Below are 16380 nucleotides of genomic sequence, written 5' to 3' on the forward strand. Positions count from 1 at the left end.
TTTATTTAAAACAAAAGAAATATTGTTCTTTGACACTATTTTTCATGCGATGTTTGCAACAAACCTATCTACCTAAACTTTAAGAAGAATAAGAAAGATTTGCTTGAGTGTGATGTCAGAGGAATCTTTTGTTTGTTTGCTTGCTTAGAAGGAGACAGATAATCTGAGCCCTACAGTGTACTCTACATTAATGCACACATTTGGGGTCAGGTGATGCTCTCACCTCCCACAATGCAGCTGTATGCTGTTGTGACCTTTCTTCTATGATTTGCGCGCATGGTAAATATCTGTTACTTTGGAAGGAAAGGTTTCTGGTCTGGCTGCTACACACACACACACACACACACACACACACACACACACACACACACACAGCTGCTTTACTGACCTGTATGAAAATATTTTAAGCTGACTTAAGTGTGCATAAATGGGCCCTGTCCTCCGAGCCCTGGAGTCTCTACACAATAATTTTTTTATTTTTTTATTTATTGCTGTGTCTTACTGTTTTTCTGATATCTTGCATTGGTGGCGGCAGAGAGCTGCAGAAACGAGACTATCTCTCTCCTCCAGAGCTACATCCCGTTATATGAGAGGAGAGAGAGAGAGGTGACCATAGGCACCGCACTGCCGTCTGTTCTCACCCACAATTCCTCTGAGCAGGAACCGGCTAATTTGTGTCATCGAGGCAGAGAGAGGGGGATCCCGAGGACAGGAGTGGAGGATCCAGCAGAACAAAGCGGAATAATTGGTGCATTTGCGGCACACAGAACTGGAAAATTGGATTGTATTTATCTTTTCTCGATCTTTTAGACTCTACTTCCCGCTTCGTCCTGTTGCGTTGCAAGCCCTCATTGTGGCCGGAGTGATCTCCTCCTTTTGTGTGGCTCTGCAGTTGTTTATTCACACTCCCAACTTCTGCCTCCTGTTTCTGCAAATAGGAGGTTTCGTTTCTATTTTTCTCGTATCTGCCTAAACGGAATGAATGACAAAAACAAAGGAGGTTGATGTCCACAACTCTCCGACTCACCTCGTCTTCGCCTCGCCCAAGGAACGAAGACTCCATCTCCGGCAGAAGATGGAAAGCGGAGGCGGGACGGAGTGCTCGGATAGCGGCCAGGCGCAGCACGCGGTGCCCGGTCAGCAGCCCGAATCTGCGGACCTTTCTGCCGTGCTGTCCGCTCACACTCCAGGCCAGAAGAAGAAGATCAACCGGGCCCCATCTCCGGCGAGACCGAAGGATGTACCCGGGTGGTCGCTCACGAAGATCCGAGGAGGGATTGGGACCCCGACCCTGAGTGTCAAGCCAGGAGCCATTCATCTGGGTAGCCGCATATCCAGGCGCAGCCCCGTGGGAAGTCTTGCTGGGAAGGACGGCAAAGGGGAGAAGAGTGGTGGCGGAAAACCCGCCGGCAAATCCTCCCTCTCTGGTGGCATGTCCTCCAAGGGCTCGGCGTCCAAGGCCATCAAAAGCACCGTAGCGCGGAGGAAGGTGTCCGACGCCAGCATAGGATCCGATGATTTATCCAAGGATTCTGGATGCGCCCCGGGGAAGCTCTCCCCAACCGACAGCAGCTCCGAGCTGTCGGACTGCGCCTCTGAGGAAAACAAGCTGTCCACGGACGCTGTGAGCAGCGACGCCGAGTCGAGGAGTAGCAGGGGCGGCGGGCCGGAGTTAGAGAAGCCGCTCAGGGATGGCGCGTTGGCGGACAGAACCAGCCAACAAGCTGCTGCTGCTGCTGCTAAGACCACCTGCTCCTCCGGAGAGAAGGACCGGCTCTCCACCGGTATCGAGACGGGAGAAGGGAGCATATCCCCGGGCGAGGAGCGATCGGTCACCTCATTTGATAGCCGGGTGCCCGCCAGCACATCTCTGGCTTTCTCAGACCTCACAGAGGAGTTTATGGACAGCATGCACGAGGAGTTTGTCAGGGAAATAGAAGAGCTGAGATCTGAGAATGATTACCTCAAAGTAAGTTCAGCATATGTCAGCTCGTGTTTTTGAAGTTGCTTAACCTACATAGTGCTTCACAAACAGGGTTTTAGTCTTTTTTTCCCCAAGCAGTGACACCAGATTTTGCATGGGTTCCCATGAAAAACACTCCTGACGTTGGTCACATGCATACACCTGGCCTATTTAGCAATTTGACGTCATTGTCATTTTTCATTCCTTAAACAAATCATCTTTCTGTCATACTGTTTTATTCCAAAGTCTGCCTCTAAAAGTCACTCTGACCTGCTTCTCACTGTGTAGAGATTCCTTTGGATGCCTCCCAAGAGTACTCACTACAAGGATGTTGATGTTAGAGTCTGTCTGCACCCCTGGCCACGCATGAGCACAACATGCTGCTTCCTGGTGACAGAATAGGTTTCTGATAGAAAATCTGCAGTTGCAGAACGGTGAAATACTGTAAATGGTTAACAATGGTGTGCTTTGGATTGAGATTTTGCACTTGGTGTTCATCACTTGTGCTTCGCATGCTGGCACAGTGGAGGTACGGTTCATTCTGCTGCTGTATTCTGCTTTGCTCCTAAAGGCATTATTAATAGCATTGTATTAACACAGAGGTAGAGCGCTGTGTGATTGCCTAAAGATTCTCAACACCTAAAATGTGGAAGTAAATATGGAAATCCTGCAAGTTGTGAATTTTGAGTGGGGTTTTCCATAAAAGTGCAAAACTCTTATATTAAAAAAGAGAAAAAGATCCTCTACTGGCAGCATCGGTATCAAATTCCTGTTGTCTGTCAAACACTAAAGCATCACTCATGAAAACAATAACTAAACAATTGTTGCATTATCCCAAAGTACCTCAGCTCACAGGAGGATTTGATTTCATCAGGGTTTTTGATAGAATAGGCATCTCACAGCTCCCACAGTACATCTGCAGGCAGTGAAATGTATTATATACATCGAGCTGCTGGTCAAGCCTCCCTCCAGAGTGATTGATTAAGGCAAGGATCAACTAGGGAACATATCCCCTAGCACTACCTGGCAGTGACCAGACAAGCCAGTGATTGTCAGACATTGATTGCCTATGGTAATTGATTAGCAGCGCTTGTCTCTAAGCAAAAAGCACCACCCCGTCTTTCCCCAGGAGTTTCTTTAACTGTTGGGGGTGTTTTGATCTTTGGTTTAGTTTCTGGTTGCCCACTCCTGGTCCCCAAAATACTCCTTTCTTTGATCATTAACACACGTCATCCTAGTTGGTGCATATTTGGTGCAGTGTGTGGCTGCTGACGGAATATGGGGCATCATATCACATTGGACCACGGCAAAGCCCCACGGGAGGGCAGGCAGTGAAGTAAGTCTGGCTGTGTGTGTTGTTGCAGCTGCGAGGAACACCTGGTTAGTGATCAGACGATCAAAACAACATGCTGCAGAGGCATCAGGCTCTCAGACTTATCATAAATCCTTGCTGTAATGCTCAGTCTCCAGTTCCTTCTCTTTGTTTTCCACCGCTTCAAAATTCATCTTTTTTTTCCTCCTTCATGCTTTACATCTCCAGCCTGCCAGTCTTCCACCGCCATCCTATGAATATGCAGACTCTTTCTGGGTGCCGAGCTGTTTCCCATTCAGCTGGTAATCACCGTAGGAGATCAAAACAGTTGGCAGCTGTTTGAATCTCATTAGTGGCGACTTTATACCTTACTGTTTGTGTTTCTGTTGAAGCTACAAAAGAATATCTGATTAGATGTTTCACGTACCGCGCACGCAGCATTACTGACGCCTGTACTTACATTCCTGCTTTCCTACACCATGAACATACACCGTCAGGTTGTAGGTGCCATGCTGACAAACAGTTTGACAAATTGTTGAACGCAGTTTAGTCACCGCACGCCTTGTCAAGGGGGGAACTTACGCTCAGTATAGTTGAATCATCATTCAAGTCCACATGCTGTATTTCGACACAATGAACCAGGAGTAGGGACGTGCTGCTCTCCATATTATGCCTAACCTGACACAGTTTCACAAAGAAAGACGAGATTTTCTGGATTTAATTTTTAGGAATGTCCGTCCTGTGACTGCAATTTAAACAAACAGATGAGCATCTGTGCAGCTTGTGCAGATGGCTGTTTTCACTTACCGATTAGGAGTAATTTAAATTGTAAAAGACGACCTTGGCGGTAGAGTTAAATAGTTGAAAACATAGTGGTAATAAATGCAATGGTGCCTTCAATGAGTCATTTGATCATTTGTTATGATCCTGAAGGCTTAATCTGAAAATAATAATAACAATAAACATACAGGATCTATGTAAATATAGCAAATGTGATAGAAATGCACAGAATAGCAGCTTGTATGCTTCTTGATCTGCTGCCTAATTGCCTAAATGAACATAAAAACCATACAGATCCACTATGTTTATGTTTTGTGTTTATATTTAATTTATGTTTAACTCCTCAGACACAAGGTGTTGTATAATCAGGCCCATCGTATCACCCAAAAGAACACTTTGCTCTGAGACTGGTTCCTCTGGGATTTAAAAGTAGAATGGGAGGCCTTCAGTTTTCAGGCCCCTCTTCTGTGAAACCAGCTTCCAGTTTGGGTTTGGGAGACAGACACTATCTCTACTTTGAATCTAAAAACTTCCCTTTTTGATAAAGCTTATAGTTTTGGCTCTGTCAGGTGACCCTGAATCCTCCCTTTTTAAGGCTGCACTTGTCCTAGACTGCTGGGGACTTCCCGTTATTAACCAAGTGTTTCATCGTCACTCCTCTTTTTTCTTTTCACTCACTCTGTTTTTACACCGCTCCACATTTAATCATTAGTTATCATTTATCTCTGGCTCTCTTCCGCCGTGTTTCGTTTATCCTGTCTTCGCCCTCTTACCCGGGCTGTATGTGACAGATGGCCACCCCTCCCTGATCCTAGTTCTGGGAGGTTTCTTCCTGTTAAAAGGGAGTTTTCCCTCCCCACTGTTGCCAAGTGCTTTCTCATAAGAGGTTGTTTGATTGTTTGGGTTTTCTCTGTATTATTGTAGGCTTCTTTATAGAATAGAATACACATACGAATGTAAGAATATGAGAGTCAGATGAAAACCTGACAATGCCACTCTCATGTACAAATAAAGCTGGGACAAAATACTGAAAGCAATTAGCTAAATCACCTCGTACACAACTGACAACAAAATATGGTGGGTTTCAGATTTGCAGAGCCAGGTAGGGAGGACTGTTATCACAGCAGATGTGTGCACACACTCATTTCTGACATTAACCACGCTGACTCACTAACATGACAGCTGATTGGTTGATTTCTTCTCCTGACTCGCTCACATGACAGAGACCTTCTTCACTGTTCTTCTTTAGTTAGCTGTGAAAAGCAGGTCAGTGGACCATCTCTCTCCCTCAGTCTCAGTCTCTCACCACATTAACTTATGATTCCCTGGTTTCGTGTCCTCACTTCCTCACTCTCTGCTGTCATGTTTTATCTCCCTCTCCATCTAGATAGTTTTCACGCTCTGTTTTTTTCCCTATCTGATTTTTCTTTTCCTGTTTCCCATTTACATTCCCTTTTATTGCTTTGCTGTTCTTTCATTCCTTTTCCTCTCAGTTTCAGAATTTGGGTTTTGTTCTTGTGTCTGCTCTTTCCCTTTGATTCTTTTTCATGTTATTAACTTTCATCCTCCTTTCTTTTTACTTCATTCCATTTCTCTCGTTCACTCTGTTCTCTATCACAGATGTGTAGCAGTGGCCAGCGGTGTGCCACTCACAGAAACATTACTAAATCCATCCATTTTACTTTACCTGCTCACACGGTTATGATTCATCCTTGTACAGTTTAGTGCGTACGTAGTGGAGACGCAGGCACACACTGCTCACCTTGCTTTTCATATTGTGCACATAGTAAACATACAGACACACAAAAATACACATGCACACACACCCGCACAGCTTGTTGTTGCTGCACTTGGAGCTCTGCAGAAGCTGACCCACATTCTTTACTGTAGTAAGTCATGACAGCACTACTATTACTACAGCCGCTCATACTCATTTGGCTCATTATGCTAACACATCACCCACACAAACACGCTCATACTTAGAGGCAGGGATTTTTGCCAGCACACGTTCATTTAACAGTTCTGTAAGCACATTGTCGTGCTTTGCCGTAAAACAGAGTGACCTAGACTTTCCTTTTTTTATGGGGTGTGATACTTGATTTCATTGGAAACACAGACAGAGCTGCGCCTTAAATATGATTCAGAAGTGTGATGCAATTCATGCTGTCAGGCTGAAATGAATAATTCATCTGCATGTGACTAAAACGGGGGTAGATAAAAACACTGGTTTGAATGAAACATTTATACTGGTCTGTAGTATTTGTGAGTTGTATTTTAGTGCAGTCCCACACTATCCAAATGCTCTGCTTAGATTTTGAATTTTCTTAATCCACAGATGCCACATCCTGGAGTTTGCTCCAAGGTGTGCTAATAGCTATACCCTGACCTTTGGTCTCCTTAGCACTACCTTCGGAGTGAGGCAAAAAACAAGAGTACAGTTCACTGTCATATTATCTTACTCGGTCATGCAGTTCTCTATTTTGCACGGCCTCTTTTATCTGATGTAAGAAAATATTGCAGAAGCTCATTTTAAGAGGACACTGATTGTTATGCAATTATGAGGGTGATAAAGAAGAAGATGTAGTCATACATGGCAGCAAGAGGTGATTGATGACTACATTACAATGTTGGAAAGCTTAATGGAGTGATTTTCTGATGACAGTGATGATTACCTTGCATTTATGACAAAAATCCTGTGTGTGCATATAATGCTGTCAGCTCTTTACAGCCACTTAGAGCCTGATGTTCAGTCAGAAGTCTTTACACCTTCTCCACAGGTTAACACTGGAGGAGTACTTACTATGTGTAAAAATAACAGACGCACTTATATACTCTCTCATTTTCACTGCCCCAAGGATGAGATGGAGGAATTGAGATCTGAGATGCTGGAGATGAGGGACATGTACATGGAGGAAGACGTTTACCAGTTGCAGGAACTGCGGCAACAGCTGGAGCAGGTATGTGGTTACAAAGACAGACTGGTTTAATGAGCCTGACTGATCGCAGATCTTGCAAAAATGACCTCGTGAAGAAAGAATTCCACTTATTTTACATCTGAAAAGCAAATTTGGGCTCCAAAAATAAATGCAACAAATGCTCTTTCCTGCCATTTTATGTTTTCTGCATTTCTTCTACATGCACATGACTGCTGCAAGGAACAGTGCAGTGAAGCAAAGTACTAGAGATGGATTAGACAGCTGACGCATAACATGATCTGCTGACATTGCCCCTGTTCCTCAGGCAAACAAGACCTGCCGCATCCTGCAGTACCGGCTGAGGAAGGCAGAACGACGCTCTATCCGCGTGGCCCAAACAGGACAAGTGGATGGAGAACTGATACGAACACTAGAGCAGGATGTAAAAGTAAGTGTTGGAGATTGAGCTGGAAATTAAAAGATGTGTGGACTCAAATGAAGTTGGTCTCAAAAAGAGTCAAGTGGAACATCGTTAGATGTCTTGTCTTTAATCCCAGCATCTCTAAGGTACTCAATAATAAAAACACAGCTGTCAGGTTTAATTAGCTAACGAGTTAATTAAACTTCTTCTACCATCTTTGATCTTTAGAAGTAAAATATACAGAGGTTCAGGCATTACACGCTCAACCTCTGGGCAACCACTTTCAGTCAATCTTGGAGAATCCAGCTTGCTGCGATTTGCCGTAGACTTGGCATCTTCAAAGCAATTGTTTCAAAGGCGACAAGATCATAAGTTCACTGCACACGGTTGCATAATTTTTGCTATGCAACGGTCTTCAATCACTATTTTTGTGACATAAGAGAAGATATGTTTGGATACAGTAATGCTTTCTGATGATGTGTCTGTATATGGAGATTCCTTTGACCCAGTTTTTGTCACACTCTGAAAGCCACAAAACTGCATCGAGTTCAAGCTTTTGTTTCTGAAGAATTTCCTTCCTTTTCCTATAAAATGAGCTATCTGTAAAAACCCACTTATACAGGCAATTAATTTGATTAGTCAGGAAACCCCCACCAATGATAAAATTGATACATTTTAGACACTATAAATGTGTCTATGTGCACAGTCTGTTTTGGTAGGGCCTTGCAGTAGCTGTACAGGAACACGGTGAGTTTAGGGCAAAGCCTTTGTGTGTGTGTTTTGTCACACTGACCCTGGACTACCGTTACTCTGTGCGAAATTTATAGCATTCCTCCAACATTTTCCACGTGAAGGACGACACAATGAGGGCTTTTTATCCTCTAAGAGAGAGAGAGCGTGCAAGAGAGTGAGACCGTGGAATCACTCTCGAAGGGCTTCCCGCCCGCTGCTGCTGTCTGTCTCTTAGCTGCTGTATCACCATCTGGTTGTTTTGGAAGGAAGGAGGGAAGTGAGGACGGAAAGAGGGAGGGATGAGTGTACATCCTGTGACTAAAAGGGAAGGGGGTGGTTGGTCAGTGTTTGAAAATTCAAATTGGCCAATGAGAAAACAACTCAAAGGCAGAAGGGAGTCCCTGTTTGAATTCAGTGGCCAGTTGTCATGTTTAGAAAATGAGAGGGGAGTGATGGCAGGGATGATGCATGGAAAGACTAAAGCTTGAGGGGGAAAATGAGCTAAGTCTGCATCTGTTGATTGCATCAGCAAAGGGGTATCGTTAACACAGAAAGCTGAAAAAAATCACACTGCTGGGAGACAAGTCTGCCCTCTCTGTGTCTCTCTCTCACAACACATGGCTGATTGTGCCTTGTTGCCGACAGGGCCAAGGACTCAGATGCCAGGTCAAGTTACAACATACTGTTCTGCATGTGTGTTCGTGTGTGTGTGTGTGTGTGTGTTTGCATGCATTAAGCCGTGGCTAAGCTTCTCTTTCTCTAGTGTGTATCAGCCACTCCTCTGTTTATTCTGGTAGCTTCATTATTCGTATTTTAAAAACACACACTCTACCTACCCCTATGACTCCACTGTGATTAGGCTGTACTGGAAAACTTTAATCTTCACTTTGCTTTAATAGGAGTTTAAAAAAATTTACGTTGTTTAAAGGTTTTCAGTGTTGCAGATTTAAAAGCTCTGAATTTCTGACTCAGAGCATAAAAGTTTAATTATAAAAACAAGCGAAATTGTTTGGAGACTCTTCAACTTTGCCATTAACTAAGTCATAGAAACCAAAATCATCCAACTGTCTGTAATGTGCCATTTGTTGTACAACTAAATATTAGCACTGGTGTATTTTTGTGCACATTTTAGTAACCCTAAAGTTGACATCAGATGTGTGAAAATAATCAAAGGACATTTTTCAATTGGAAAATGTTCATAGGTTTGAGTGGAGTATTGCCTCAAAAATGAATGCACAGTTAATTAAGCAGTAAGATGCACAAACATCCCCCAGTTCATCCCCACAGTAAAAGTAAAAGTACGGCACAATGTACCGTTTTAAAATGAAGCAGTTTTCTGTATTAATTTTTTAAGGATTTTTTCCCATATTTTTAACCACACTGAATTTACAAATACTCTGTTTAAAAATCAATAATTTACTGACATAAAATTACTTGGATATTTTCCTTTTTTAAATGAAGTCTCTTTTAGTACCCTTATAATGGTTCATCATAAGGGGATGCATCATAAATTTTTACACAAAATCTACCAGTGTAGCAATGGTATGCTGGCGTCAGTGTTCTTATCCTTTAATAGGCATGAAGTCCAGAAGGCCAGATTCAAAAAAGCCCAGTGTTTTCATTTGTACACAGAAGTGCATTAAGTAGTAGCTCTATACTGCCCCTTTCATAGTGCAAACTATCAGTTTAGATTGAGTGGCTGTTGCTCCATAAGATCAGCTAGTGATCCAAGTAAAGGGTGGTAAGTCCCTGAGGCTTTGCAAGATGGTCATAAAATTACTAATAAACATTCACTGATTCACCTTTTTTAATTACTCAGCTAAAATCAAACAATACAAGAAAAAAGCTCCACTTTGGTTTTCACTCCTTATATGTAAGTTTCGTTTTGACAGCGGGTTGAAAATACATGTTTCTTTGCATTTACAGTAGGCCTCACAAAAGCTTGGTGCAATGCCAAACAGCTATCAAGTATGACAGTCATACTGATTATCTTAAACAAGAGTAAACATGAGTGAAAATCTCAGTGCTTCTTCTTCTTCTTGCTCCAGAGAAATGTGCAAACTTATTGTACAAAACGTTTTATTGAGCTACGGTTCTTGTGGTTGACGCGCCCCAGTGTTTTTGCACTTCATGGTCCAACTTGACCTTGATTTGCCGAGCAGCTCTGCCCTGAGCTGCTTTGCAAAAGTAATTGGCTTAACTACTGTTGATGCATTAGATTCGATGACTCACTCGCATGCAAGTGGAAACAAATCAGCAAAAGTACTCCTCCTTTCCTTACTCTGCCTCTTTCAGTCTATTCTCAAGGCCTTTAGTTGTCCTTTAGGGAGAGCACGTGGGCTGAAAGTCAGATGGAAAAAAGTCAGAATGACAAGTGAAAGAAATGGTGAACTAGAAAGAGTGTGTCTTCACTCTAATGTGTTTGTCATGTGAATACTTTCTGACACAAACATCTCCTTATGTACATCATGTGCTCTTATTTGTGCCCATTTAGAAATCTTGCGGGTGTCTGCTTTCATGTGACTGCATGTGTGTTTGTAAAGCCATCAGACTCTCTATGAGAATTCCTGACATCATTTCCTGTCCTACTCACTCACTACTCTCATTCCCACAGGCAACAGGCATCTGGACACACAGAGGAAATAGTTGTTAGGATTCTCATGATGTTAGCTCATTGGTACTTCACATTTCCAGAAAAAAGTCAGTTATTCACTCACTTGTCTTAAGGGTGTGACTGTATCTGACTGTATCTCAAGTAGATTGTTTTAAGATGATTTCCACCTGAGAACAAGTAATATTTTAAAAGGATACAGTATAGTTTTAAAAGGTAAAACTTTTAAGGTGAACTTACCTTTTTCAGAAGATGAGTAGATTCCCTTTGTGAGAGAGATTTACAAGGTGTTTAGCATAGCTTAGCATTAGGCCTGGGCCTTGAACACTTCTTTTAAGTTGCCCAAATAAGGAGACACCCCTGCCCTCTGCAGCAGTGAGTGTAAATCAGGACAGCTTTACGGAGCTTTGTACAATATTTATGCTACATATGGTACCTGTGTGCAGTCTGTGCTCCCGGTAATGTCAACACGATATATAAGGTAGACCATAATAATTTGACAAATATTTATGAATTCTTTTTCTCGTTTTTCTCTGTTTTGTCATTTAGTTCAGTTCATTTTTTCCATTATAATACTTCCTATCTTTGTACCACACAGTTGATGTGTGTGTGCGTGCGTGTTAGGGGGAGGGTGCTTCCTGTAGATGTTCTTATAAATGCATTGTCACTTGGTCAAGAGTCATCCTGCCTCTCACTCATTCACGCATGAACATCAGACAGACTTCCAGCTGAGAGGAACCATGTTTTTAAAAAATATACTCAACTAACCACAAGCTATAACCTCAATGCATCTTGAAAAGTTACGGACTAGACAAGATGTCGTCACTCTGAAAGCCTTACACTAGTTCTCACAAAAAGACAGCCATCCAAACGCACACATGCTCACTATCATCAAAAGCAGCAGTGTACATTTATCTTATATCTTATTTGCATTGTGTGTGTGCTTGTGTGTGTGTGCTTGTGATAAAAATTTCTAAAGTGGGATTTGTTTTTACTGTTTAATAACACTGTGTGAGTTCCAGTAAAAATGTTCCTCTTGTGTTGCTCTCACATACACACGCACACAAACACACACATACTGTAGGAAGTTGCTGTTTCCATGCGTGTGTCACGCTTTACATTTCAGGAAGTGAACAGTAAAATGCTTATGTAGAATTATTTTTGGATGTTACAGAGTCCAGCAGAAGTGCTTATAGCAACAGGACGTGCCCTATGAAGAACTACAGCAGCTTCAGTCCCACCCCTACTGAGCAGATACCTGTTTGTATGCATGCATTAATGAAAACATGGTTAAAAATGATTGCTGGTGATACTGGAGGCGAGATCACACATTCCCAGCATGCCAGCGACTGTGAGAATTCCTCACTTTTCACCACCTCTCTCCCTCCTTGTGGCTCTCTCTCTCACACCCTCTTTTCTAAGATAGATGGATTACAGCTTGCACAGCTGTCACAACACTGTCTGTTTCTCTTCTTCTTTCACACATAATGGTTTATATATAGACACGAAGCAGACCACTTGTGACGTAACACCCTCTAAGTGGGTACTGAAGGGCCAGAATGTTGGACGACTGTGGAAAAGGTCAGCATCGTGAACAGTAAACATCAAGACCAGGGCTACCTCTGTGTCACCCACCGTCTCCATCAAAATCAGGCAGTTCACTTGAGCAGACTTAAATAAAATGTGTTCTCCTCACCTTTACCTTGAATTATATTTGAAGTTTAATAAAAACAAATGATAGAGTCATATGGGATGTTTTCTTTCCTCCATACTGTGATAAGTTATCATTATCATGGTTGTGTTTTGAGGGCTGTAAATGATGACAGGACTCATGCAAAATGATGCACTGATGCAACATTAGGCTTTTCGAAGCAATAGTGAAGATATCCACTTTGGATCACTGAAGGCCTAGAAATATAAATAACTGTCCTTTTAGATTGAAATAGTTAGAACTGAAATAGTTTTTGTCTTCCAGTCTGTAATTCAATTCAAATTCATATTCAAATTTCAAATTAATGACCTCATATTATCTTTAAACACTGGGACTGACTGACTGAAGACTGGTCATTCCCTAGACAGCATGTCATCGTGTTTACATTTATTAATAGCTGCTGTTTCCTGTTCTCACAGGATCAAATGTATGTTTATCCAGCTACGTCAAAAAAGCCAGCAATTTCCATTGAATATACTGCAGTTATTTGCGTGGCTTTTTATTGTATCATATTATGTGTCAAATAAAAAATCCGACTGTTTAATTACTGCATGCAAACATTCAAAATGGGTTACCTGAAATGAAATTACAAGCAAGCAGCGGTGTTTTAGATAGCTTTTCAAAAACACTCCTTGTTTATATGTGCTGCTACAAGCTTATTCAGCATTACTCTCCTCCAAGATAAACTGATGGGTTCAGCTTAACAGTAGGCAGTCAATAATTCTACATAGAGCCACTCTTTGTAAGCATATTTCAGAGCTCATTAAAAAAAAAACAATGCGCTCAACTCCAAGGCTGAGTGTTACAGGATTTACAGTTTCACTAGAGTCATCGCTCCCCGACATGAATCTGCAGCGATTTCTAAATTGGTAAATGGAAGGCTGAACCGCTGCAGAGTGCTGATGTAAATAAAACTACAGACTGAACAATTGTTACTGTCATATTTTTACATTAGCAGAAATGGTTATGTTCCTATTTGATTTGACAGCAGAATGGCTATAGCGCTGGAGTGGAGGCAGACAAAGCAGAGTGAAGTGGCATTCAGAAATGGAACTGTGGATCCCACACATGTTCAGCACTTAAAAATTCAAAGTTGGAAAACAATGGACAAAGCCAAAGTGGTTTAGTAACTGTGAGTGATTTCAAAGACCATCAGGACTGACTGAACCTGTCGGTCGCTATCTGAACCACGATATTAGCATGAGTCTTATTTTAATTTCTGTATGCTGTGAGGTAGAACAGCTGTAGATCCGAGGTCAGTACTCAGTCATGTTTTCTTGGAAATTAGGTGGTGTAACACATGTAAATCCTGTTTCTTAAAGAGCTACGTGTGCGGTGTAGCAGAGTACATTATCATCCATTCAGTTCAGGTGATTTCTTACCAGCTAGCATAAAATCAAGAATGAGCTTGCCTAGGGACCCTTTTCCGTTAAGCTCTGGAATTTTAGTTAGAGTAGGTTTCAAGAAAATGTTTGGTGATAGGCTCATTGTAGCAATGTTGGAAAAGTTTTCTTCCAGATGTTGAGCAATTCAAATATAGCTTGCCAACCTGCTAGCATGTAAACTAAGGATTTTAGTGGAAGAAACAGGTGAAGACATTTTTGCTTAAGCTGTTATTTCTCATTGTCATTGCCAATAATGGCCTCCTTCACTTACATTAATGTCTTGTTCCAGTTCTGGTTAACAGCTACCAAATGCAAGCGCACCACTTTAAACCAACTCCAGATCTTTTAGTTGTTTAATTGATCAGGTAAAAATTAAAGCCCTTGCCAGACAAGGGCTCAGTTAATTTTGTACCTCTAAACCAGGGGACTGGACATAGAAATTGCTGTAATTCCTAAACAGTTAACGCAATGCTTTAGCTAAGTCCCTGAATTAAAGCTAAAAGACTTATTTGTTTGATTTAAACGCAGTGGTGGTGTACAGAGACAAAATTACAAAAAAGAAAACCTCAGACAATAAGAGATATGCAGTAGAGCACAGCAGGAAGCAGGACCCAGGACAGGCATAGGCTGTGATGCATCAGATTATCATAACCTGCACAATTCTCAGATGAGTGAAAAGTGGTGCAACCACACACACACACAACACACAGACTTTACATTACTGAGCTGGCATGTAAAAGATCATTTTGTTATCTGCACTGGGCATTTGCATTATCACAAGCAGTTCTGGGCTGCAGTGCATGAGTTAAAAAAAGAAACATATTGAATAAAAGAGTTTGTTCATGAGTTGAGGTAAAGACATAAATTATGTTTTCTTTATCTGTAAATATATTTTTACAAGATTTCTGTAAATTATTAACTGATATATAATTTGTCATAATACCTTTTTTCACCCTTCACCAACACAGATAAGTACAGTATGCACATGCTCAACTTTTTGCCTTAACATAAACCCACAGATAACCTGCGTATGTCTAAATTAGACTGATCTAATTTTTTTAAACCGCTCTTTCAAGAGGCGAGTGCCAAATATTTTTTTTGTATGCTTTGTACCTCAGGATAAGAACAAGTGCATGCAAATACACACACGGCCACGTAAACACACACAAGCGGCTGCACATAAAACCCCTCTGATAAGATCTACAGGGATAGAGTCGTTGTTAAAGAGAGATGTCCGTTATGGAAAGAAAGCAGCTGTGTGTGTGTTTGTGGAGAAACAAGACTCCAGTTGTTAAGCGCAATCAAACACAAATAACTGCACAGTGTGCATGAAAAAAAGAGTGATTGGGTGACTAACTGCCACTTGTAGAATGATGTGACTGTTTCCCCCCTGCGGCCTGATTTTCGCCCTTTTCTGTAGGTTTAATGCTTTTCTTCCACACCTCCCTGTCACACACTCGCTCCTTCATTCTCTAACACATGCACATATGTATACACACACACACGCGCGCGCGCAGACACACATCTTCTCAGTCAGCTGACACCCTGACTGAATTCTAATTACATCCTATGGCTCTGTTGCTGGGTAAAAACCACAGCTTCAATGGTGTTAAATTCCTTCACGTTTCCCTTTAACATAGAAGAACAGTGCAGCATTTACTGGGAGTCAAAAGGCTGACGAAGGAGTGTTAATGAAGGGGACAATATAGAAGTGAGGGTGGGAGGAGGAACAAAGGAAGGGGGAGATGGATAAGCCATAAATCCGTGTGTGTGCATAGTGAAAAACCTTTGGGCTTTGTGTTTTTTATATATTGTTTTTGCTCTAGCTTAGGGATATCAAGTTCTGGTAGCTCATGCCTCAGACTGTCCTTTAAGTATTTTTTTTCTTTCTTTCTTTTTTTTCTTTTTTCTTTTTTCTTTTTTTTTTTTTTACTGTGGGCTAATTTTACAAAACAGAGATTTCTGTGATAGACAAAACACATTTAATGTTTGTCTATTACTTAATTACATTGACGAAGTATGAAGGGCCATGGGAGAGTTTTGCATGGGTAGGAAAAGTTGTAAAACGTCTGAAAATAAAGTTAAAAGTCCAAGATTTTTGCCCTCCTTCACATTTTCCAAAGAAAGGCAATCCCAGGCCTTATGTTTGACACCCCTACTCTAACTAATCAACTAATCAACTCTAAGTCTAACGATCAAAAGTTGCTTACCACGGTATGGGTGTACAAATACAAGGACATGTTATATAGAAATATAGACGTACGCAATACTTTTGTTAACTCCCTTGAATTAAAGAGTTTGCATTTCAGTCACATCCTGATTGACTGTTGCAGCATTCATAATGATGATGTATGGAAGCAAAACTAGAAAAACTGTGTCAGTGTACAAATATTCCTGGATCCAGCTGTACACTACATTACAGTTTACTAAATGTTCAATAACTAACTGGTTAGCTTATATTGGTATATTTTTTTAACCAGCCCAACATGCAAGGTGACTGAAAATGAACAGATAGACAGACAGCAACAAAATAATATTTTCATGTTAATA

At 41.5% G+C, this 16380-nt stretch overlaps 1 protein-coding gene across 2 annotated transcripts in view; it reads left to right on the forward strand.

The window, feature by feature from the left end:
• The first annotated feature begins 605 nt into the window (after positions 1-605).
• The window catches only part of mtcl2 (microtubule crosslinking factor 2), an 80060-nt gene continuing 64285 nt past the window's right edge, over positions 606-16380 (forward strand). For both annotated transcript variants that reach the window (XM_005730718.1, XM_005730719.1), the window contains exons 1-3: positions 606-1969; positions 6911-7012; positions 7296-7418. In XM_005730718.1, coding sequence (XP_005730775.1) covers positions 983-1969; positions 6911-7012; positions 7296-7418 — 1212 coding nt within the window. In that variant the 5' untranslated portion in view covers positions 606-982. The remainder of the gene's footprint in view (positions 1970-6910; positions 7013-7295; positions 7419-16380) is intronic.

This window comes from Pundamilia nyererei, unplaced genomic scaffold, assembly GCF_000239375.1.
Source record: "Pundamilia nyererei isolate P.nyererei 1_Seehausen unplaced genomic scaffold, PunNye1.0 scaffold00039, whole genome shotgun sequence".
Taxonomy (NCBI): Eukaryota; Metazoa; Chordata; class Actinopteri; order Cichliformes; family Cichlidae; genus Pundamilia; species Pundamilia nyererei.